At 37.1% G+C, this 26,439-nt stretch overlaps 1 protein-coding gene across 1 annotated transcript; it reads right to left on the bottom strand.

Annotated features, from left to right (window-relative positions):
• Positions 1–471: 471 nt before the first annotated feature.
• C17H8orf89 (chromosome 17 C8orf89 homolog) lies at positions 472–16,522 on the bottom strand. The gene is made up of 4 exons (XM_065895715.1): positions 16,396–16,522; positions 14,664–14,817; positions 10,908–10,963; positions 472–611 (listed from the first exon to the last, which is right to left on the bottom strand). Exons 1-4 carry the CDS (start codon positions 16,520–16,522, stop codon positions 472–474), a joined length of 477 nt encoding a protein of 158 aa, XP_065751787.1.
• Between the last annotated feature and the right edge of the window lie 9,917 nt (positions 16,523–26,439).

Here is a 26,439-nt window from a genome sequence, read left to right on the forward strand (position 1 = left end):
CAAAACTAATATTTTCATTTTCATCTGCTTGAATACTTATCTCACAACTGCTTTCAAGCTCGAGCAGGGAAAAGAGGGGGTTCTCATGGGGAGCCTTCTAACCCTAACAGTGAGGACTCATTCTTGAATCTTCTGCAGCTCCTAGCAAACGTCATTGTACAGATACTCAAAAAACATTTATCAAATTGAATCAAAAGATATAACCAATGTGCATAAAATTCATAGAATATGATTTTTCTTAGGCTTATGTCCCCATACATAAACTGTATAAATAATAACTTAAATGTCTGTAAGATTAACAAAATACAACATATGCCGTATGTAACAGAAAATATTTGTTTCCTATTTACATTTCCATTGTATGTAAATCATTGCACATCATATCATATATCGAAAAAAGGAAAAGAAAGGAAAAAGACAAACCTTAGAAGTCAGTGAAGAAAGCATCACACGAAAGTATAATCAGCGGTCTCAAAGCTCTTGTTTCTTGCTCTTTTTAAATTTTCTGGTTGTTTCTTGACGAATGGTATCATACTCCAAAATGGCCATTTTAGAAAGTCTCTGTAAGTACTGAGATGGCGCTCCAGTGAGAGGATCGCTGAAGCCAGAACCTGTAAAGAAAAAAACCTAAAACTGTTATTACAGTTAAATTAAGCACACATGAATGATATTCTCTAAAAGAGCATACACCAAATATCTGTTCCTCAAATCACCATTAAACACCACTAGCTCTTCATATAACACATTCTCTGAAGTAGAAATGAAAGCTACTTAACTTTCTAAAGTGACTGGGATGGCAAGTCCTCTCAAAAAATATTTAACTAAAAAATGCTTAATGTTTATATTTAATGATAAAAAACTAACTCTGAGTCTGTCATGTGCTTCTTAAAACATGGGATGGCTGTGGAATTTATTCCAAAATAAAAGGCATGATCTCCATAAATGACTCGTTTCATACCTTACATGCTTATCAAGTTACTGTCTCCAAACAAAACGATTTCTCATAAACGTTGAGGCGAAAGAGTAAAATTACAAAGTAAAAGAAGTCACTCACTAACTGAAACAGCGTTAATCAAGCTTCTGTTTTGAAGGATAGTAATAACAATAATAACAGATAACAAGTATTGAATGATCTCTCTATTCAAGTATTTTTCATCTATACATCCACACAACAGTACTATGAAGTAGGTAACTAGTACTATCTTGGATCAGAGATTTAAAAAAGAGTTTAGACATTGTTAGAGGCAGGATTTAAACCCAGATGCATCAATTCGGAGTTCCCATGTAATCACAAATATTGCCCTAAATATGTAATATGTATAAATACTTTTATTTAGAAGCGTACAAGGCTTTGAAAATAATACACTGATCCATATTGCTTTAAAATACTATTGTTTAACTTCAGTTTCAAGTGCCAAAAATAAAAATTGACCTCAATTCTCCAATGTGGTTGGTATTTTTGTTTGTTTTGTTTTATTTGGGTGTGTAATGAGGGTGGGAATTTCAGACAGAGAGTAGAAGGGAAGAATCGATCAGGATTCCAGTTCTTAGCAGTAAGATGGACTTGACACTTAGACTTTCTGGCTACAAAATAACTAGATTCTGAGCATTAAGCAAACCTCAAAAAACTTTAAAGAATTGGTATCATACAGACCAATACAATTAAGTTGGAAGTTGTTAATAATAAGTCTTAAAATTCTCAAATATTTAGAAATGTATACACACATTTTAAATTATTCATCCATCAAAAAAAGAAATTGTAATAAACATTAAAAATACTTGTAACTAAATGATAAAGAAAATATTACAAAACTTGTGTGATGCAACAAAAGTTGAACATAGAGGGGTTTATACCCTAAAATTCCTGTGTTAGAAAAGAAGACTGAAAATTAGTAAGCTAGGTATAAGATATACGTTAGGAAAAGAATAACCCAAAGAACATGGAAGACAATACAGGAAAGAGGAGAAATCAATGAAGTAGAAAACAAACTTACAATTAGAAAGATTTTTTAAAAAGATAAGAGTTCTTCACTGAAAAGACTGTTAATAAAGGAAAACTTCCAGTTAGATTAATTTAAAAAAAGACAAAAGGCCCAAATAAATAATATGAGGAGAAGTATAGGTAGAGCAAAGACTAAACTTTATGCCAATAAATTTGAAAACTTAGACAAAATGTAAAATATTCTAGAAGATATAACTTACCAAAATTGATGGAAGGAGAATTAGAATGCCTTAAGAGTCCTAAAATTAAAATAACTGAATTAACATTAAAAGATTCCTCCAAAGAAAACAAATGATCCAAATGATTTTACAAATGAACTCTATCAGACTTTCAAGGGAGAGATCATTCCAATTTTAGGTCATATCCTTCAGAGAATAGGAAAAGCAGAATACTCCCCAGTTCATTCCATGAGGCCATTACAGTCTTGACACTGAATCCAGATAAGGAGAGGACAGAAAGGAAAATTAGTGGTAAGCTCACTCATAAACATAGATTTTAAAACCCAATAAAATATGAGCATATTAAATATGGCAGTACACAAAAAAAGATAATACATCATGCCTTCAATGGGGGTATCCAAGGAATGTAAGAGTGGCTTAACATTACAAAATCTACAAAAGTTATTGTCCACATTAGAAAATTAAACAGGGGACTTTCCTGGTGGTCCAGTGGCTAAGACTCCGCGCTCCCAATGCAGGGGGACTGGATTCGATCCCTGGTCAGGGAACTACAGCCCACATGCTGCAGCTAAGAGTTCGCATGCCACAACTAAAAAGATCCCGCATGCTGCAACTAAGACCCTGCACAGCCAAATAAATATTTTTAAAAATATGAGAAATTTATTTTAAAAAATTAAACAGGGCTTCCCTGGTGGCGCAGTGGTTGAGAGTCCGCCTGCCGATGCAGGGGACACGGGTTCGTGCCCCGGTCCGGGAAGATCCCACATGCCGCGGAGCGGCTGGGCCCATGAGCCATGGCTGCTGAGCCTGTGCCTCCGGAGCCTGAGCTCCATAACGGGAGAGGCCACAACAGTGAGAGGCCCGCGTACCGCAAAAAAAAAAAAAAAAAAACAAAACAAAAATTAAACAGAAAATCACATTCAGAAAAATGTTTGATAAAATTAAACTTTCATTTATATTTAAAAAAAACAAAAAAAACAAAAAACAAAACTCTCAGCAAATTAAAGTCAAAGGGAACTTCTTTACCTTGATAAAGGATATCTACCCAAAACATACATCAAACATCATTCTTTATGAGCAGACATTAAAAGCATTTCCTTTAAAATCAGAAACAAGTCAAAGATGCCGACTTTTCATTTCTCTTCACTATTGTATTGGTGGTTCTAGCCAGCTTAGAAAAATCAGAAAAATAAAGGCATAGGATTTGGAAAGAAAGAATAACACTGACATTATTCACATATGATTATGATAATCTATGTAGAGAACTCAAAAATTTATATATATCATATATAATATGTATGTATACACAGTATAAAATGTATAATATATATCAAGAAATAATAAGGGACTTTAGCAATGTGGATCAAATTGCAAAAATTAACTATATTTCCAAATATCTGCAATAGAATGTTAGAAATTTTAATTATAAAAGAATTATGGGGCTTCCCTGGTGGCGCAGTGGTTGAGAGTCCGCCTGCCGATGCAGGGGACGCGGGTTCGTGCCCCGGTCTGGGAGGATCCCACATGCCGCGGAGCGACTGGGCCCGTGAGCCATGGCCGCTGAGCCTGCGCGTCCGGAGCCTGCGCTCCGCAAAGGGAGAGGCCACAACAGTGAGAGGCCTGCGTACCGCAAAAAAAAAAAATTATGGCAGACTACTAATGATCTTTTCGAAACTTTTTACTCCTTCTTCCAAAACAGGATTTTACTGAGCGCAAGATCATCCAGGTAGAGATTACATTTCTCAGCTTGCTTCAGAGCTAAGTAGAGCTTTGTTAATAAGTATGAACCAATAAGATATGAGCAAATGTGCAAGTTTGTGGTCATCTTTAAATTATAATCCTCTTACCCTAGATTTCTGGGCTTTTTTGTTTTTGTTGGGATGTTTTTGATAACTGCTTCAATCTCCTCATTAGCTATAGGTCTGTTCAGTTTTTTATTTGTTCATGGTTTAATCTTGGTAGGTTGTATATTTCTATACATTTATCCATTTTTTTCTAGGTTACCCAATTTGTTGACATATAATTGTTCACAGTAGCCTCTTATAATCCTTTTTATTTCTGTGATTAGTTATAATGTCTCCTCTTTCATTCCCAATTTTAGCTATCTGAGTCTTCTCTGCTTTTTTTCTTAGTCTAACCAAGGAATTGTCAACTTTGCTGATCTTTTCTAAAAACTAAATCTTCTTTCTGTTGATTTGTTTTCTGTTCTCTATTTCATTTATCTCTTCTCTAATCTTATTATTTCCTTCCTTCTTGTAAGTTTGGGCTTAGTTTATTCTTCTTTCTAGTTCCTTGAGGTATAAGTTTATGTTGTTCATTCAAAATCTTTTTCCTTTTTTTATGTGTTTACCATAAATTTCCCTCTTAGCACTGCTTTTGCTGTAATCTATAGGTATGTTATATTTCTGTTTTCATTTGTCCCCAGATATTTTCTAAATGCCCTTGTGATTTCTTCTTTGACCCATTAATTGTTTAAGAGTATACTGTTTACTGTAGGAGTTTAAAAAAAGATAATCTGTATCAAATTAGGAAAGTTCCCTTCTCAGTTTGCTAAAAATATTTTTAATCATGAATATAGAATTTCATTAAAATATCTTTTGCAATTATTAAAGTGAACATATGAGATTTCTCCTTTATTCTATTAATAAGATGAATGACACCGATTGCTTTTCTAACGTTAAATCAATCTCGCATGTCTTAGGTAAATCTGATATGATTGTGTTGCATTATCCTTCTTATATATCGCTGAATTTGAATTGGTAGTGTCTTGTTTAGAATTTTTACTTCTATTTTATAGGAAAAATTGGTCTATAATTTTACTTTCTTATAATGTCAAAGGTAGGTTTTAGAATCAAGGTTAGAGATCTCATAAAATGGGTCTTTAAGTGTTCCCTCTTTTCCTATTTTCTGGAATAATTTACGTAACATTGTTTTTTTTTTAATGTTGGAAGAATTCACCAGTGTCAATTCTGTGTCAATTCTAAGTTGTGTTTTCTCTTTTCTTATATAATATTGGTAATTTCTCTCTCTCTCTGTCTCTTTCTCTCTGTCTCTCTCTCATCAGACTTGCTACACATTTATCAATTTTATTCACATTTTCAAAAAACTAACTTTTGGCTCTGTTGATTTTCTCTACTGAATATTTGTTTTCTACTTCATTGATTTCTGCTCTTTATTATTTGTTCCTTTTATTTTCTACATTTTAATTTGCATTTCCCTGATGACAAGTGATGTTATGCATCTTTTCCTGTATCTACTACCATTTGTATGTCTTCTTTGGAAAAATGTCTACTTAGGTCCTTTGCCCACTTTTAAATTGGGTTATTTGGTTTTTTGCTGTTGAGTTGTAGGAGTTCCTTATATATTTTGGATATTAACTCCTTATAAAATACATGGTTTGCAAATATTTTCTCCCATTCCATATGCTGCCTTTTCATTTTGTTAATTGTTTCCTTTTGCTGTGCAAAAGCCTGTAGGTTTGATATACCCGACTTGTTTATTTTGCTTTTGTTGCCCATGCCCTATCATCTGTTAAATCTAATCTATTTTTGTATTTTTCAGCTCAATAATTTCTATTTATTTTTTATAGATTCTAATTCTCTGATATAATTTTTCATCATTTTCTCTATTATCTTGAATATATTAAATATAGTTTTTTAAATCCCTGTCAAATAATGTCTATTTGGATCTTTTGTAGGTCTGCTGATATTGTCTATTTCTTCTCTTGGTTTTTGTCATTCTTTTATGCCTGATAAGTTGTACTTTTTAAAATTTATTTATTTATTTACTTATTTATGGCTGCATTGGGTCTTCATTGCTGCATGTGGGCTTTCTCTAGTTGTGGCGAGTGGTGGCTGCTCTTCGTTGCGGTGTGTAGCCTTCTCATTTCAGTGGCTTCTCCTGTTGTGGAGCACAGGCTCTAGGTGCGCAGGCTTCAGTAATTGTGGCATGCAGGCTCAATATTTGTGGTACACGGGCTTAGTGGTTTTGCAGCATGTGGGATCTTCCCAGACCAGGGCTCAAACCCGTGTCTCCCACATTGGCAGATGGATTTTTAACCACCGCGCCACCAGGGAAGTCCAAGGTATATTTCTTTTAATGTCTGGTAAGTTTTGATTGAATGCTTGAGACTGTGTACACAAACCTGTAAGGCTCTGGTTTATCTTACAGTTTTCCAAAGAAAATTTAATTTTCTTCTGGTAGGCATATCACTTTAATCCAGTCAAAACTGGTTTTAACACAATAAATAGAAAGTGTAAAAGGATGAGCTAAAGATGAAATAAATAGCATGCCAAATGTCAAAAAAAATGGGGTTTTAGGCTTTTTTAAAAGCTAGTCTATTGTATGCCGTTATTACAGCGTGTAGCTCTTCAACAGTTTCAACTGAAAGCTTGTCTTTGCCAAGGGCTTTCCATCTTGGCAAGCCTTAAACTCCCTTCAACTCCCACCTCTGTCTCCCCGGCAAATGCTAAGTTACTGAAATCTCTGCTCAGTCCTTTAGCCTCCAAGAAGCTATTTTCTGCTTCATGTCCTAAAATATTACCCAGCATACATGTCACTTAGAAACAGGCAAACACCTGTTGGGGAATTTGCTCACAGATATTCGGGCTCAGTTCTCTGCAGTTATTCCTTCAGAATCTCAGCCTTCTGAGTTGGAAATGATTGCTCTTGACAACTTAAAACATTGTTTTTTAAATACTTTTATTACTTTATATTTTTAAAAAAATGTTTTTACTGTATATTAATATATATGTAATATATTACTTTTATAGTTATTTTATATATCATAAAATATATTTAAATTATTATTTTTATTTATTTATTTATTTTTTGCAGTACGCGGGTCTCTCTCTGTTGTGGCCTCTCCCGCTGCGGAGCACAGGCTCCGGACGCACAGGCTCAGCGGCCATGGCTCATGGGCCCAGCCGCTCTGCGGCATGTGGGATCCTCCTGGACCGGAGCACGAACCCGCATCCCCTGCATCGGCAGGCGGACTCTCAACCACTGCACCACCAGGAAAGCCCTAAATTATTTTTTATGATTAGCTCTTATGCGAATTCTTGGTAGTAAAGTTGGTCTGATATAAGTTATTCCATCATAATCAGAGATGGAAGTTCTCTGGGCCATTTTTTTGAAAGGTGTGACCACATGATCCTTTCAAAATTTAAGTCAGATCACATTAAAATCATTCTTCTGTTAAAATCATGTAATGGCTCCTCATTTCAATCAAAGTTAAATATAAAGTCCCTTTCAGGGCCCCACAAGGTCAGATACTCCATTACCTCTCTTACCTCATCTTCCACCCTCTGAGATTAGCCATACTTGACTCCTGATGTTTTTTTCCCCAACAGGTCAGGTACCATCCCACCTTGGGACCTTTGCTGGCCCCAAGAGAATAACATTTTCCCAGAGTTTAACTCTCTCACCTCTTTCAAATCTTTGCCCAAATATTACTGCCAACCACCCTATTTAAAATTGTAAATCATCCTTCTCTCCCCAGATCTCCTGATCTACCTTACCCTGTTCTATTTTTTGTTGTTGTTTCTACTGCACTTCCACCTTTTAAAATACTATGTATTGGGCTTCCCTGGTGGCACAGTGTTTAAGGATCCGCCTGCCAATGCAGGGGACATGGGTTCGGTCCCTGGTCCGGGAAGATCCCACATGCCGTGGAGCAACTAAGCCCATGTGCCACAATTACTGAGCCTGCGCTCTAGAGCCCGCGAGCCACAACTACTGAGCCTGCATGCTGCAACTACTGAAGCCCATGCACCTAGAGCCCGTGCTCCTCAACAAGAGAAGCCACTGCAATGAGAAGCCCGTGCACTGCAACGAAGAGTAGCTCCCCACTCATCGCAAGTGGAGAAAGCCTGCGCACAGGAACAAAGACCCAACACAGCCAGAAATAATAAAAATAAAATAAAATAAAAAATTTTAAAATAAGTTAAAAAAATACTATGTATTTTAATATACTGTGTGATGGATTTGTTTATTATATTTAATGTTTGTTGGCTGTATTCTCTCACTAGAATGTAAGCTCCACAAGGGCAGGGATCTTTGTTTTGTTGAGAGACGTACTCTAAGCCTAAGAACTAGAACAATGAATGGCACAGAGTAGATGCTAAATTCATGTTTGGTGAATGAATGAATGAACTGCCTTCTTATATGACTCTGAAGGAAAAGCAACAAGTATTGATATTTACTGAAGACTCCATATGTTGTAGGATTGGTACAGGCACTACAGAGATACAAAGGTGAATAAGACATAGTACCCAGCCCAGAAGAACCATAAAGTTGGCCTACTGGAAAATAGGCAGGCAAATATTCATTTGGGCCAAGATACAAAACAAATGTCTTTTGTTCTAATTAACATTTATATTTTTATTTCATGTTACCTGTTGATTACAGAAGTTGTTTATAGCTGATGGAAATTCAGATAAGGGAAATATCCAAGAAGTTTATGAACTTCCACAGGCTAAACTTACAAAGCTGCTAACAAATCAATCTGACTGCCACTGACAATCTCAATATAAGTCTTGCTTAGTAATTTTCATTTTTGTTGTTTGTTTGGAGGTGCTCTATTAACTCCATTACTCCATAAGTGCAAAATCATGGAAGTGATAAATGCACTATAAGAAGACAACTATGATTATGACAAAAATTAAAAATAAGTAAGGTTTAAAACATGTTATGCTGGTAAGGAAATAACTGTTGTGCACAGGTGAAGGATGAAACACTTGATAGTCTGAAGGACAAGTAACAGGTAACATATAATGTTGAAGATGTAATGCTTAAAACAGTGGTTCTCAGTTGAGGGTGATTTTGCCACCCCAAAGAAATTGGGCAATATCTGGAGACATTTTTGGTTACCACACCTTGGGAGGTCCTAGTGGCATCTAGTGAGTAAAGGTCATGGATGCTGTTAAACATCCTACAATGCACAGGACAGACCCCCACAGCAGAATTATCCAGTCCAAAATGTTAATACTGTCACTGTTGAAAAATCCTATTTAGATAATAATCAACAGAAGGCAAGAAAATATAATGACAAAATGAAAAATGTTTGACTGTACAGCTCAAGAATCTTCACCACTGACTTTGGGTAAAATCACTTCAGGAAATGGCTAAGAATTTATTGGAGAACATAAATGCTAGACATATGCACTGTGTCATATGCCATAAATGGTTCCTTTAGTATGTTGCCCCATGAATCTGTAACACGTGAAGCAAGGAGTGAGGCAGTAAGTGTAGATACCAGAGCTGCCAGGAAATTCTCCAAAATCTTGTAGGCATCATTAAAAGTGTAACTAACTGACTCAACAGTGTCTGTTTTTGAAAAACAAAATTCTGATTAAATGTATCAGAAAGGTGGAAGTGAGAATGTCTGATTTTAAAGCTTCAAAGGACAAACTCATACTCCAAATAGGTGGAAATGCTCCTTGGTGCTGTCTTAGTCACCATGGAGTAGTTTTATGTAACCTAAACTGTTGGCATATAGATAGGTTTTTGTAGTTGGATGTTATAGGTACACAGGTTCATGAAAAAATTAATTAGAAGATAAGGCTAGAAAGGAAAGTTAGGGGAAGAGAGTAAAGAGTTCAAGGCCAAGCTAAGGAGTTCATACTTTAGTCTGTAGGTAACAAGTTGGTTTTTTTTTTGTTTTTGTTTTTGTTTTTTGCAGTACGCGGGCCTCTCACTGTCGTGGCCTCTCCCGTCACGGAGCACAGGCTCCAGATGCACAGGCTCAGCGGCCATGGCTCACGGGCCCAGCCGCTCTGTGGCACGTGGGATCTTCCCGGACCGGGGCAAGAACCCGTATCCCCTGCATCGGCAGGCGGACCCTCAACCACTGCGCCACCAGGGAAACCCAACAAGTTGTTTTTGAAGAAGGGAGTGATGTGATTAGAGGCCAAGTTTTAGGCTTTTGTTGCAGTGTTAAAGGACTTCCAAGGTCAGAAACTCTAAAGCAAGACCATTTTGCAGGTTATGCAACGGTCCACATGAGAGATGATGAGGGCCTATCCCAGGGTCCTGAGAGGTATGCCTGTTAGCATAACTGATGCCATCTTGGGTCCACACAGTTTCTCCTGTCTTCCCACTGACCTTACCCGGGACTGTACTGTGCAATCACTTCTCTGTTGTTAAGGGCTTTGTAGTTAATAGATATTGCTTAATAATCATTAGGACCAGGTGACCTCTATGCCCTGTTAGCCTCCAAACAATGCTGAAGACCTCCCTGACATATTCCTGGCGTCCATGAGAGTAGTTACCCATTCATAAATCTTGACTTAGGAATACACTTCCTGTTTTCAAGCACACACTCCCCATGCCCTAGGTTAACTATAAAGTTGTCCCAGTGGCCCCTCGGCAGTGTGGAATGTGACTACACATGTTTCCAGATGGTTGTCCGCTCAATCCCATCCTGTGAGTAAGTTACCATATAATAAGCTGATCCATTGATTATATGGAGCTGCTTGCCTCGGTTTTTGGTCTCAAGATGCCTTCTCAGTTCGGTAGGCACTTTTTGTTCCCTCCATCCTCCAACATGAGATAATAATGGTATGTATATATTGAACACAACATCCACTAAGTTTATAAACAAAGCTTAAAAGAAACATTAACAAAACAAAGACAATTAAGTCAATGGAAAGAAAGGAAGTTTTAAAAAGATAAGTATGGAATAGTTAATAAGACATGTGGTAGGAGAAAAAGATGATCCAGCCTACCTTTTGATTTCTCCTGAAGTGGTGCCACAGTACATGTTGGCTTAGTCTTCTTTAACCTAAAATTATATATTATCATAAATTCACTCTTACATAAATCCAGGGTACATTAATTTTTTAAAATACAGTAAGAGATAAGAAGCTTGCTTTCAGTGAAATTCACTTGTTGAAGGACATCATATGAAAATTAAATCAACGTTAAAGAAAGGAAACTCCTTCTATCAAGGAAACTCCATCTATCACAAATAATCCAATCAGAAGCAGATATGAACCAACTCAGTATCTCGATTTTTGTTAATAAATTTTACCAGTGGATGAGTGTTAGGTCTGACTTTTCCCACCTTTATCTTATCACTAATCATGATTCAGGAAATGCTAGAGGAAGGGACTCAAGATTAGATGAACAGGGTATCTAGATATGCCAGATACCAATTATCAGTTATTTGTGCCCTTTTTACCTATTGATTACCACAATCTGAGTTTTGTCATAATTAACTTTTGTTCCTATTGGAATAGATCTAGATAATGAGTAGGTTATTAGAGGAAATATGTCACGATTGAATCTGCTGTGGGCGAGATAACCCATAAGAATTCCAAATTTCTTGTAACTTCATTAAACTTTAGAAGTCAGCTATAACTTTTTTTTTTGTTCTCTATTCAATCAAAACATATTAGTTCTCAATCCATGTGATACAGTTTAATGAAGTCAGCTTACACGGCTGCTTGGAGGTATCCTAGCAACTTATTACCACGGCAACATCACACTTCCTAGTTGTCAAATATGGGTACAGTCAAGATGAGCCGACCTAGTATTCACACTGAGGTTTGGAACTCAAGACCAGCCTTAATGATTGTTATGTGATAAGGTTTTAGTGGTCCCTACGGACACTCCTCAGATTCTCTTCCACCTACTGACTGATAACTGAAATTCTATGATTCATCTCCTTAGCGTGAAGGGCTTTATGTCCTTCGAAAAACATAGAACATCCATTTTTTTAAAACAGTGTCCAATATCAGAACAAATATCTTTGTGTATTGGCTGCATGGAACTTTTAAACATAACACTGGTGAGTTGAGAGGTCATATTGCTTCCGTTTCATAATATTAATTTAAGGTAATTAAACTCACAAATCATCGTTTCAGGTCTGCTAGCCTGCCAGCTAGAGGCAGTTTGTCATACCGCAGGATAGCTGTAATTTTTAAATGCACTTCACCTCTAAGACTATTTTCAGTTATATTACCAAAGTATGCCTTGAGATTCACTGAAAAATTTTATCACTTAAGAAATTTTAAAACACATTAAACTTTTATCAAAGTTTTTAAATTACATATCCACATATGGAGATTTTTTTTAAAAAGGATATGGGGTTATATACAAGATAGACAAAAATTAGTACTTCCCTGCTTTGCCAAGACTGTTCTTTCACAAGGCGTTGTTCAATATGCAGAGAATAAAATACTTGTAGGCAACCCAACATGTTCTCAGTAGAATGGCTAAAATAAAGACACAGGGAAAAGAACCAACATTTACGTTCGCCAAGCAGTTCATAAGCAGTGTGACACTTAGCCACCACTCTTCCACTTTGTGTCTGAAGAACACTTGTCATAACACGAATATAATATAGTCACATTATTCTTCATTAAATTAAGTAAATTCACGCTCAAGTCAACATAAAATATTAAGGGATCATTTCACAAACAGCCAAATTGCAAACGAAAAAAATAATGAACTGAAATCGGATGAAAAAGGAAGCAAATTGAAGACTTAAAATCTAGAGGCCCAATGGGTTAATTGTTGGTGCTTTCTGGGTTTCCAGTTTCTTTAAGATGATCATATGCATTGAAAGACTGGTCTGTACTGAGACAAGTCCATGGCCATAGGCAGCCCTACATACGTTTGCCCAGAGGTCAAGAGTGAGCTGAGTGTCAGGGATACAGGTGTCTTGGTAACAGTGGAAACTCACTGCCCTTAAGTAGGTTTCATATTCATGTTTCCAATGGTGTCTCTTCTTTCTACATCCCTGCCATCCCTCCTCTTTAACTGCTACCATCTACTCCACTAGCAACTCACAATCTCTCTTCTACCATCTCTGATTCTGCCTTATTTCACCATAACCTCACTTCAGAAAGAGTAATTTTGCTTTTTATATTTTTATAGCTTGACAATCTGTCCTCGAATGATATTAAAAATGATGGGGGGGGGGGATTCCCTGGTGGCGCAGTGGTTGAGAGTCCGCCTGCCGATTCAGGGGACACGAGTTCGTGCCCCGGTCCGGGAAGATCCCACATGCCGCGGAGCGGCTGGGCCTGTGAGCCATGGCTGCTGGGCCTGCGCGTCCAGAGCCTGTGCTCCGCAACAGGAGAGACCACAACAATGAGAGGCCCGCGTACCGCCAAAAAAAAAAAAAAAAAAAAAAAATGATGGGAAAAGCTTTATGTATGTTATTGTTCATTATGGTGTTATCTGCAAAATCAAAAAAATGTCAAAGCAACTTGAAAGTCCAACAATAGGGAAATTAAATAAAATTAAATAAACTATGGCTCTAACAATGAAATATAATGTGGCCAGTAAAGACTGTTTGAAGATTATGTCATAACATGAAAAAAATGCATGCGTGTAATATTAAGTAAAAAAGGGCAGAATAAAAAATTGTAAGTACACTAAAATCACAACTCCAATAAAAATCCAAAATGAAGGAGGGTAGAAGAGAACCTCCAACAATAAAAATGGGTATGTTAGGATGGATAAATTATCAAATAATTATTTTTATTTTTTCCCCAAATTTTCTACAAAGTTCTTATTTATTTTCATAATTTAGATATAAACTATCCACAACTTTTCATTTTCAGTATATTCTAATTCTTTATTTATATTACCAAAATTTGTTTCCAGAGTAATTAACAAGACCAATAATACTAGTGGAAAACTCAAGAAATATATTCTGAAATTCCAATATGTGTGTGCTGTGTATAACTAGATGACTTCAAAGCACACTATGGCAGGAGATAATATGAAAATATACATCCTCCCCTAAAGAGAGCTACAACTCAGACTGCTGTAAATGCTTCATCTTTTTTTAGGCTGGCAAAATGAATTAGTACTAGGCATTCAATAAATACTTGATGAATAAATAAATAAATCAAAGCAGAAACCAAATAGGATATGAGACTGTCTTACTAACTTACAGGTCCCTTTGGAGAAAGAAGTTTTCTTTTAATGCTATGTCAGGCAATCTGATTTATAGTAGGAAAGGTGTTTTATCATAATGTGTTTAAATGCCAGTATTCAAAGTCAGTGGGACTTTTCTGGCTGACAAATTCATTTCATCTGATAGCAATGCAAGGTCTTCATTAGGCTGACATCTCATTCAGGATCTCCCCTCACACCACTTCAGTCAAACTAGAAATGAAACACAAGGTTCTCTATTCAGGGTACAGAAACCTGTTAATATTGCAGAGTTCATTTATTTATATTGCTAAAAATTCCAATATTCTCATGAGCAATCTATGCTAAAGCAATAACGATTTTTTTAGGTAAGTCCTTAAATTCCTTCTGGCAATGTCACTTGAAAACAGAAAAAAGTACCTACTGGTCAAACTGAATAAAATCGCTAATTGAGATATTTTTAAATTAAATCCTTTATGCAAAAAATAGTAGGCAAGGAAGAATTAGATTCACTAGCCAGAAAAACCTCTACATTCAGCAGTGTTACTATAAATAAATATTCAACGAAAGAGAATCGAAAAGAAATGACCTACCTGACAGGAGGCATCTCGGTATCAGCATGCAGGAGTCTTTTATGAACCTCTAGTGGAGTGGAACTTACACTTTTTTGGCAATTTTGCAATCCTGGTAAATGTGGCATTTTGACACATTCTTTGAATTCTTCTAGACCAAATGCTGTAGTGTATTCTAATTAAAGATAGTATAATAACCATCTGTATTACTTCTTAATTAAATGTATATAATTTTTTTACTATCTACTAAAATGTATAATAAATATACCAAATAAATTTGGTATAATAAATATACCAAATCAGTCATTAAGAAAATAAAATTAAGCTACTGTAATTGAGCTAGCATCTTTCCCAAGAGAATACCTTTCAATTCCGAGGATAGGGACTTAATCAGCAAGAGCTGATTAAGGGGGTAAGAACCATTAGAAGAAGGAAGGAGGGCAGCTTCACAGATCTCCCATAGTCCTCACTGTTCTTCATTATTTTATTTAATCAGAATTCCCAGAACATTAGATACATTCACATTGAAAGATAGATTAAAAGCACTTTCAAGAATCTTGTAATATCTGCTACTTTAAATCCTTTCACCTTCCTGCTTTTGTGTAGAAATCAAGAGGTACAAATACATGATTATCGGAGCTAGCAGTGAGAGAGAAAAGAATTCCATTTCAGGCATTGATTTTAACTTTCACTCTGCAAAATCCCACAACAAATCTATAAACAGCAACATCTGAAGCATCAGGAGGGCTTCTTCTACTGACCTCAGGTATCACTGGTATAAGACGTTGTTCAAATTATTCTTTTTTAAAAAAAAACTTCAAAATGAAGACAGTAAATGGAAAAAGATTAAGTGATTAAAGGTTTGGATGATTTTTAAACATAGAGAATTGTTTTCGAAGCTTTCTCTACTAAGTAAATCTAGCATAGCAATAGAAATAGTATTTAATGGGACTAGAGTAATATTAAATGCTCAAAATGCTATTTTTCAACCTTTGATTATTCTTTTTTGGAAAAAATAGTTTCTCTTGATCAAAATCATGTAGAGTTTCTTTTCAGTAATTAGATTTGGAGGTAGGAGAACAGATAAACTGGTGTATTTTTAATAGGAATCTAGTAAAAATGTCAAAAAAATACAGTAACACACTCAAAACCAGGAGTGATTAAATAGCTGGGGAGTTTGAATTTTGCTGTTTTCAAGAATTCTATCTCCATTAATAAAGCCAAAGGCAAAATTCAGTATAAACAAGAAATACAATTATAATTTGAAATTAAGGGGGAAAGTTATTACACTCGTATACAAGTCAAAAGTTCTGAAATTAGTCTTTATTGAGCAACTATAAGATATAATATACTTTCCACATAGCTCACTCAAAAAATAAAGTTTGCGTTAGAATTATTAATACAAAAAGGTGCTGTTAAAGATTTGGGTTTCTTAAAATATAAATACCAACTTGAGGTATTTTAAAACAAACATGACTTACAAAAAGAAGTATGATCCAACAGAGGTAGCACTACACTGATATCAAGAGTAGTTCTTTAGAATTTGTTTTTTATCATGAGTTATAGAATTACCTTAAGTAAATTATTCCTAATCTGCTTCCATTTTTCTTTTCCATAAGCCTACGGTATTATCCTTCTTACCTAAATGTTACAAAAATTATTTAATGTCTCTTGACTGATTAAAAAAGTACATGTAAATTCAAGGTACTACTTCTATATTTTTGTAAGTAAAATAAGAATAAAATGAAGTTACCTTTCCTCATCTTTTGTGTTTCTAAAACTGCTTTCCTCCAACTCCTCTCAAAAAGAAAACAACTGTCAAGGGAATTTCTGGTGACATTAGAAGGTTCAAATTTGATTTCAGGAGGCAGCATTGGCATTTTTTCTTCTTTTTTCAACAGTGCTGATGAAAGTAAGATGCTGCACCAGATTCAGGATACAAAATACAGAAAAACAAATTGTTTTCCATCATACAAATTAAATACTAACATAGATTTAAATGAAAAGTTTACTTATAACATGTAAATACATATTCTTGGGATTTTAAAGCAAGAGGCCTTTAAGAACATAGCTAAAATAAGTTGTAAGACTTTTTTCTTTTAAATATTTTATATTTTAATGAATTCTTTCAAATTTGAGGTTACAGATATTTGGCAATATAAAAACATCTAAGGTTCAACAGCAAATTATCATGTGCATGACAATGTAATGCTTAGGATTCTCTCAAAAATATTACCATTATGCACCATGACCAAGTGAGATTTATCTCTGGGATGCAAGGATGGTTCAACATACAAAAATTAGTTAATATGATATACCACATTACAGAATGAAAGATTAAAAAATCACATGCTCATCTCAATAGATGCAGAAAAAGCTTTTGGTAAAATTCAACACACTTTCATAATAAAAACTTTCAACAAACTAGGAACTGAGAGAAATTATCTCAACATAAAAAAGGCTACATATGAAAAGCCCATAGCTAACATAATCAAAGGTAAAAATTGAAAGCATTCCTCTAAGATCAGGAGCCAGGCAAGGATGCCCACTCTCACAACTTCCATTCAACATAGTATTGGCAGTCCTAGCCAGAGCAATTAGAAAGAAAAGGCATCTAGATTGGAAAGAAAAAAGTAAAACTGTCACTGTTTTCAAATGGCATAATCTTATATATATCGAAAACTCTAGACTCCACACAAAAAATGTTAGAATAATAAAGGAATTCAGGAAAGCTGAGGGATACAAAATTAACAAACAAAAGTCACTTGCATTTCTATACACTAACAACAAACTATCTGAAAAGGATATTAGGAAAACAATCCGATTTATAATAGCATCGAAAAGAGTAAACTACTTAGGAATAAGCTTAACTAAGGGAGTAAAAGATTTGTATGCTGAAAAACTATAAAACATTGATAAAAGAAATTAAAGAAGACGCATACAAATGGAAAGACATCCCATGCTCATGGATTGGAAAACTTAATATTGTCAAAATATCCACATTACCCAAAATGATCTACAGAGATTCAATGCAATCCTTATCAAAATGCCAATGTAGGGCTTCCCTGGTGGCACAGTGGTTGAGAGTCCGCCTGCCGATGCAGGGGACATGGGTTCGTGCCCCGGTCCAGGAAGATCCCACATGCCGCGGAGTGGCTGGGCCCGTGAGCCATGGGCGCTGAGCCTGCGCGTCTGGAGCCTGTACTCCGCAACGGGAGAGGCCACAACAGTGAGAAGCCCCAACAGTGAGAGGCCCGCGTACAGCAAAAAAAAAAAAAAAAGAAAAAAAAAGAAAAATGCCAACGTAAAAGAATTAAAAATTTTACTAAAAACAATTAAAACATTCATATGGAATGTAAATCAATGAATTTAGAACATTCCCTCACACCCACCATACACAAAAATAAACTCAAAATGGCTTAAAGACTTAAATATAAGACATGACACCATAAAACTCCTAGAAGAGAACATTGGTAAAACATTCTCTGATATAAATTGTAGGAGTGTTTTCTTAGATCAGTCTCCCAAGGCAATAGAAATAAAAGCAAAAGTAAACAAATGGGACCTAATCAAACTTATAAACTTTTGCACAGCAAGGGAAACCATAAACAAAACAAAAAGACAACCTACAGATTGGGAGAAAATATTTGCAAATGATGCAACCGACAAGGCTTAATTTCCAAAATACACAAACAGCTCAACATCAAAAAAACAAACAATCTGATTAAAAACTGGGCAGAAGACCTAAGTAGACATTTCTCCAAAGAAGACATACAGATGGCCAACAGGCACACGAAAAGATGCTCAACATCCCTAATTATTAGAGAAATGCAAATCAAAACTACAATGAGGTATCACCTCACACCAGTCAGAATGGCCATTGTAAAACAAGTCTACAAATAATAAATGCTGGAGAGGGTATGGAGAAAAGGGAACCCTCCTACACACTGTTGGTGGGAATGTAAATTGGTGCGGTCACTATGGAAAACAGTATGGAGGCTCCTTAAAAAACTAAAAATAGAGGTACCATGTGATCCAGCAATCCCACTCCTGGGCATATATCCAGAGAAAACTCTAATTAGAAAAGATACAGGCACTGCAATGTTCATAGCAGCACTATATACAATAGCCAAGACATGGAAGCAACCTAAATGTCCATTGACAGATGAATGGATAAAGAAAATGTGGTAAATATATATACAATGGAATATTACTCAGCCATAAAAAAGAATGAAATAATGCCATTTGCAGCAACATGTATGGACCTAGAGATTATCATACTAAGTGAAGTAAGTCAGACAAAGACAAATATTATACCATATCACATATGTGGAATCTAAAAAAAAGTACAGATGAACTCATTTACAAAACAGAAACAGACTCACAGACATAAAAAACAAACATATGGTTACCAAAGGGGAAGAGGGGGGAGGGATAAATTGGGAGTATGGGATTAACAGATGCCCACTACCATATATAAAATAGATAAACAACAAAGATTTACTGTATAGCACAGGGAACTATGTTCAATATCTTGTAATAAACTATAATGGAAATGAATTGAAAAAAAAAGAATACAGATATATACATTTACATGTATAACTAAGTCACTCTGCTGTACACCTGAAACTAATGCAGTATTGTAAATCAACTATACCTCAATTTAAATAAATAAATAAATAAAAATTAATATGGATCCCAAAGGACCCCAGATAACCAAAATAATCTTGAAAAAGATGAAAGTTGGAGGCATCAAACTTTTTGATTTCAAAATATGTCACAAAGCTAAAATAATTAAAACAATATAATACTGGCATAAGGACAGACATATAGGTCAATGGAACAGAATAGACTCCAGAAATAAATCCATACATATACAGTAAACAGATTTTTGACGAGAGTGCCAAGAATACACAATAGGGGAAGGATAGTCCCTTTAACAAATGGTGTTGGAAAAACTGGATATCCACATGCAAAAGAATGAAGTTGAACCCTTATCTTACACCATACAAAAAAATCAACTCAAAATGAATTAAAGACATAAACCTAGGACCTGAAAGTGTAGAACTCCTTTAGAAAACACAGGGATTAAAGAAGGTGTGGCCAAGATGGTGAAGTAAGAAGATCCTGAGCTCAACCCCTCCCACTGACACACCAAAATCACAACTATTTACAGAGCAACTATGGATGAGAAAGACCAGAAGATTAGCAAAAAAAGATCTACAACTAAAGATATAAAGAAGGAACCACAAGGCAGGTAGGAGGGGCAGAGATGTGGTACAGTTGAGACCACATAACACCAGGTGGGCGACCCACAAATAGGAGGATAATTACAGTTTGCAGAGGTTCTCCCCAGGGAGTGAGGAATCTGAGCCCCACATTGGGATCCTCAGTGTGGAGGTCCTACACCAGGAAGATGAGCTCCCAGAATGTTTGGCTTTGAAGGCCAGTAGGGCTTAAGTTCAGGAGAACCAGAGGGCTGTGGGAAATAGAGACACCACTCTTAAAAATCTACACAAAATCTCACACATCCAGGACCCAGGGCAGAAGCAGTAATTTGAAAAGAGCCTGGGTCAGACACACCTACTTATCTTGGAGAACCTTCTAGAGAGGCAGGAGTCCCCTGGAGCTCACCCTGGGGACATAACTGATGGGAGCCATTCAGGGACTCTCGTTCTACCAAAAGGACAGTGGTGCTGGCAAGTGCCCTTTTGGAGTCCTTCCTCTAGTTCATTAGCGCTGGGAACCAGCCCTGCCCATCAGCCTTTTGACATCACTACTGGGACGCCTCAGGCCAAGCAACTGGCCAGGCAGGGAGGCAACCTCACCCATCAGCAGGCTGGCTGCCTTAAGAACCCCTGAGCCCACAGCTGCCCCAGGACCTGGCTGCACACAGCAGTGTACCAGCATTAGCCCTGGGACCAGCCTCACCCACCAGTGGGCAGGCAACAGCCCCAGGACCCCAGGGCCCTGGTCCAACCCACCAGCGGGCCAACACACCAACCCTGGGACACGCAAGGTCCTACAGCCAGAGACCCCAGGATCCAGCTCTGCCCACCAGTGGGCCAGAACTAGGCCTAGGACCCAGACTCACCCACCAGTGGGTGGGCACGAGCCCCAGGATCCTGTGGGCCCCAGCCTGGCCCACCAATAATTCTAAAATGTATATGGAAGCACAAAAGGTCCAAAATAGCCAAAACAATCTTGAGAAAGAAGAACAAAGCTGGAGGTATCATGCTCTGACTTCAGATTATACTACAAAGCTACAGTAATCAAAGAAGTACGGTACTGGCACAAAAACAGACATATAGCTCAATGGACCAGAACAGAGAGGCCAGAAATGAGCCCACACTTATATGGGCAATATGCTATAAACATGTAGGTGAAAAGCCCAGAAGGCTGCTATTTTTTTTTTTTTTTTTTTTTTGCGGTACGTGGGCCTCTCACTGCTGTGCCCTCTCCCGTTGCGGAGCACAGGCTCCGGACACACAGGCTCTGCGGCCATGGCTCACAGGGCCAGCCGCTCCATGGCACGTGGGATCTTCCTGGACTGGGGCACGAACCCATGTCGCCTGCATCGGCCGGCAGACTCTCAACCACTGCATCACCAGGGAAGTCCCAGAAGGCTGCTTTTTAAAAAGACGATTCTTACCTCTTCACATATCTCTATTCGCCTGGAGAACAGAAGGGGGAGCAGAAGAGCTAAAACCTTTCAGCCAGCTCTTGCCTCAGTTAGTATCACTATAGAGTGGACAAGCAGCCTTCTGGGCTTTTCGGCTACATGTTAATAGCATCCTGTCATTCTCTTCACAGCACTTATCATAGTTTATAATAATGTATTTATATGTTATTATTTATTGTCTGTCTCTGACACAGGTATTTGAATAAAACTCCAAACTCTATTTTGCCAGCTCTTTCGTTTTGCAAACAGAATCCCCTAGGATCTGTTCCCGACCTACCTTTGCAATCTTGTCACTAGACAGTTCCCCCTCTCCCATACTCTAATTCAGGGGTCAGCAAACTGTCCCCAGGTCAAATCCAGCCTGCTACCTGTTTTAGTAAGTACCTTCGCATTGGAACACAGAAACAAATGTCCATTTGTACATATTTTCTATAGCTTCCTTTGGCCTACAAGAGCAGAGTTAAGTAGTTGCAAATGAGACTCTATGGCCCACAGAGTCTAAAATACTTACTGTACATATTTTACTAAAGTTTGCCAGCCCCGGCTCTAATTCATTCAACAAGCATCTACTGAGTACTTAGTAGGTGTTATGCTAGATGAAATTTCTGAACTTTAAAATATATATGTTACAGGAATTCTACTTTCTTTTTCAATGGATCATACCTTGAGGTTCATGCATCCTAGTTTAGAGGCCACAGCTATAAACAGTGGGAGCTGGTGAAGGACTAGACCTAAGATTTTAAAATATTGCTTTAACTTTGGCAATATTAGAAGACAGATGGGAATGAGAAGGCCAATTAGGAAACTATTACAATTGTTTAGGTGAATGGTAGTGAGGGCCCAAACCAAGGAAAAAGCAGACTGAGACACAAGCTGGATAGAGTTTAATGTGGTAGCATCTAGAGGACCTGGGAACTGTATATGACTGGCACCATTCACGATGTTAAGAGTTAGGGATGAGGAACCAGCTTGAATGAGAAGCGAAATTCAGCTGTGGATAAAATGAGCTCAAGGTACATGTGGTCCAGAGGTGGGAGTGGGTTTAGCCAAGAGATACAGATTTAGTAGTCATCAGCATAGTTAAAGTTCTGAGAACAGATAAGGCTGTCTAGGGCTAGTGGAGGGTATAAGTGAAAAGTTAAGAGTAAGAGCAAGTCCAAGGGCACCAATATTTGAGGGACAGGCAAAGAATAGGTTGACCACAAAGGAGACGGAAAAGGAATGGTTAAAGAGACAGAAGAACCAAGATGGGGTGCCGATAAAAATCAAAGGCAAAGAGAGTTTTAAGAAAAAGGAAGCAGTGAGCAATTTCATTAGAGAATGACAATGTCTAAAGAGCTATATTTAAACATGAGAGACTCTTGAGCATGGGTATAGTATTTTGAGGATGAAGACAATTAAAAAAGAGACACTGAAAACACAGAAGTTGAAAATAATTGATTAAGCATTTTCCTGGGGGAGATGAAAGAGTAAGGACCAAGAACATCTGCTTTTTAAAATCCAAGATAAAAAATAAAATGTCGGGCTTCCCTGGTGGCGCAGTGGTTGAGAGTCCGCCTGCCGATGCAGGGGACACGGGTTCATGCCCCGGTCCGGGAGGATCCCACATGCCGCGGAGCTGCTGGGTCCAGGAGCCATGGCCGCTGGGCCTGCGCATCCAGAGCCTGTGCTCCGCAGAGGGAGATACCACGGTGGTGAGAGGCCCGCGTACCGCAAAAAAAAAAAAAAAAAAGAGGGAGGGGATATGGAGACATATGTGTGCATATGGCTGATTCGCTTTGTTGTACAACAGAAACTAACACGGTATGGTGAAGTAATTATACTCCAATAAAGATCTATAAAAAAAAATAAAATGTCATCATTAAACAATAGCAGACAGAATAAGGAAACAGAACCAAGAAAACAATAAATATATATTACTTTGTTAGGGCTACAATAACAAAGTACCACAGGGTGGCTTAAAAAACCAGAAATTTATTGTCTTATATTTCTGGAGGCTAGAAGTTCAAAATCAAGGCATCGACAGGGTTGTTTCCTTCTAAGGGCTGTGAGTGAAGGATCTGTTCCAGGCCTCTCTCCTTCATTTGCAGATGACTCCCTTCCCCCTGTGTCTTCACACTGTCTTCCCTCTGTACATATTTCTGTGTCCAAATTTCCCCTATTTATAAGGACACTGGTCATACTATATTAGGGCCCACTCTAATGACTTCATATTAATTTGATTACCTCTGTAAAGACCCTATCTCCAAATAAGGTTACATTCCAAGGTTGGGGTTAGGGCTTCAACATATGAATTTGGGGGGCGGGGGCAGAGGGGTACAATTTAACACATAACACATCACAGCCAATATAAAATATGTGTTAGAGACAATTAAGAAAAAAAACGCTACTTAAACAAGCAGACATAGGGAATTCCCTGGCAGTGCAGTGGTTAGGATGTAGTACTTTCACTGCCAGGGCCCGAGTTCAATCCCTGGTTGGGGAACTAAGATCCTGCAAGCCACGTGGCACAGCCAAAAAAAAAACAAAAAAAAACAAGCAGACATAAGAATGTATTCACTCCTACCAAACCAATTTCTAAAGAAAAAAAAAGAAAGGATAATATAGCTATAATTGGGACCTTCACAATTCTACAGTACAATAATGGCTACTGATATTCATAGCAACGTGAAGGAAAGATTCTTAGAGGTCTTTATCGATGAGAAGGCTAAGTTCAGTAATATTTTAGTGTTACATGCATTTACTATACATGAATCCTTTAAAAATTGGAAATCCATGGTAGCTCCTGTATTATTATATTTTTTCTTAACAGCTTCATTGTGATATAAATCACATACCATACAATTCACCCATTTAAAGTGTACAATTCAGTGGTTTTTAGTATATTCACAGATGTGTACAACCATCACAATTTTATTTTATATTTTTGTTTTTTTTAACATCTTTATTGGAGTATAATTGCTTTACAATGTTGTATTAGTTTCTGCTGTATAACAAAGTGAGTCACCTATACATATACATATATCCCCATATCCCCTCCCTCTTGCATCTCCCTCCCACCCTCCCTATCCCACCCCTCTATAGCTTCTGTATTATTTAGCATCAAATGACAGAAAATCCAAAACAAGTGGCTTAAACAAGAAGATTTTCCCTTAAATAATAGCCTAGACAGACCCCCCTCTCCCCCCACAGGGATGGCGCCAAGGTATCAGGGACCCAGGCTCCTTTTATCTTATGGCTCCACCACCCTGAACATACAGTATCTACCTTCAGAGTTCAAGATGGCTGTTTGAATAAATGAAAATTCATATCAGTGCTGATGGGAACAAGTATTATCGTGTGGAACAAAAAGATACAGATCTAACATCAATATGATAAGTTAAAAACCCCAAAGTCCACAAATATATTAAATGTTTATAATGATACTTTAAGAAAACAACAACACCTCACTCATCATCTTCAGAGGGCACTAAAGAATCAACTTGATTTGAAACCCGGGTCATATAAGAGAAGAATCAAGCATTTATCCACATGAATGATGATAGGGAAGTTTCTCTTCACAGAGTATCCCAGCTACTAAATGAAGAAATGATAGCATTACAGTGTTATAGTCTTGCAAACCTTAATTAATTAACGGATCTTGGCAATTGTGATGGTTAATTTTATGTGCCAACTTGGTTAGGCTCTAGAACCCAGCTATTGAATTAAACACTAATCTAGGTGTTGCTATGAAGGTATTTTGTAGATGTGGGGAACACCTACAGCCAGTTGATTTTAAGTAAAGGAGATTACCCTCAAAAACCTAGGTGGACCTTGTCTAACCAGTTGAAGGCTTTAAAACAAAACTGAGTTTTCCCTGAGGAAGGAAATTCTACCTCAAAACTGCAATATTAATTCCTGGCTGAGAGTTTCCAGCCAGTCTGCCCCTATAATCCCATAAGCCAGTTCCTTGAAATTCCTCTCTCTCTCTGTCTATATATATATATAGACATATATATATATATATATATATATATATATATATATATATATATACACACACACACACACACACACGTATGTGTGTGTGTGTATATTTCCGGACAGATACAGCAATGTTTATCAAAGGCAGTTCTTGCCAAAACAAACAAACATGACACGGACCAAGATTTTAGATCTAACTATCAATTTAGAAAAAAATATAGAGCACAAAGGAACATATTAAATGGCATCACAGGGATGCAATCAGCAATAACAGTTTGTGGAGTTTCGACTTGTGATGAATAATCTTGTTCTTTCAACCAATAAATTGTTATAAATAAATAGAGAGATGGGAGGGATAATATATAGATTAACAGAGACGAGACATAGCAAACAGTTGCAATATATGGACTTCATCTGGATAAACTGTTAAAAAAAAAAAGATACTTTATGAGACCATCATGGAAATCTGAGCACTGACTGGATCTTTGGTAACATTAAGGGATTACAATTAATGTTTTAAGGTGTAAGAGTGGGTTTTGTTTTGAAAATAGTGGTTTGCGTTTTTAAAAGAATTCTTATCTTTAGAAAGACGTACTGAAATATTTATGGATAAAAGGATAAAATGTTTGCGATTTGCTTCAATACAATGGGTGTGAGAGGGCGACGGTGGTGGTGAGAGTAGAGATGAAAGAAGGTCAGCCATGAGCTGCTAACTGTCACAGCTCAGGGGCTGGGACACTGGATTTTATTATCCACCACCTTCTACCTTTGGATACGCTGGGCACTCTCCACGGTTAAAAAAATACCAAACTGAGCTCCAGCTTACAGAGAGAAGGAAGGGAAGAGAGAGAGGCATTCTCTCTCTTTAAAGTCACTTCTTGGAAGTCATACACGCAATTCTGCTTACATCCCATTGGTCAGAACGTAGTCACGTGGCCACAGCGAGGTGTACAAGGAAGTGATAAAATATCCATTCTGGGCATCATGTACCCAGCTGAAAAATCAGGGCTCCTTTTACTAGAAAGACGAGGCAACAGGCGCTGTGAGAAAACTTTAGCAGTCCTGCCACACTGGCTAAGGCAAAATATCTATTTAAACATGTGAACGTGTCCTTCCATGTGTGATAACATAATACAGGACCTATTTAATAAT

The sequence above is a fragment of the Phocoena phocoena genome, chromosome 17 (assembly GCF_963924675.1).
Source record: "Phocoena phocoena chromosome 17, mPhoPho1.1, whole genome shotgun sequence".
Taxonomy (NCBI): Eukaryota; Metazoa; Chordata; class Mammalia; order Artiodactyla; family Phocoenidae; genus Phocoena; species Phocoena phocoena.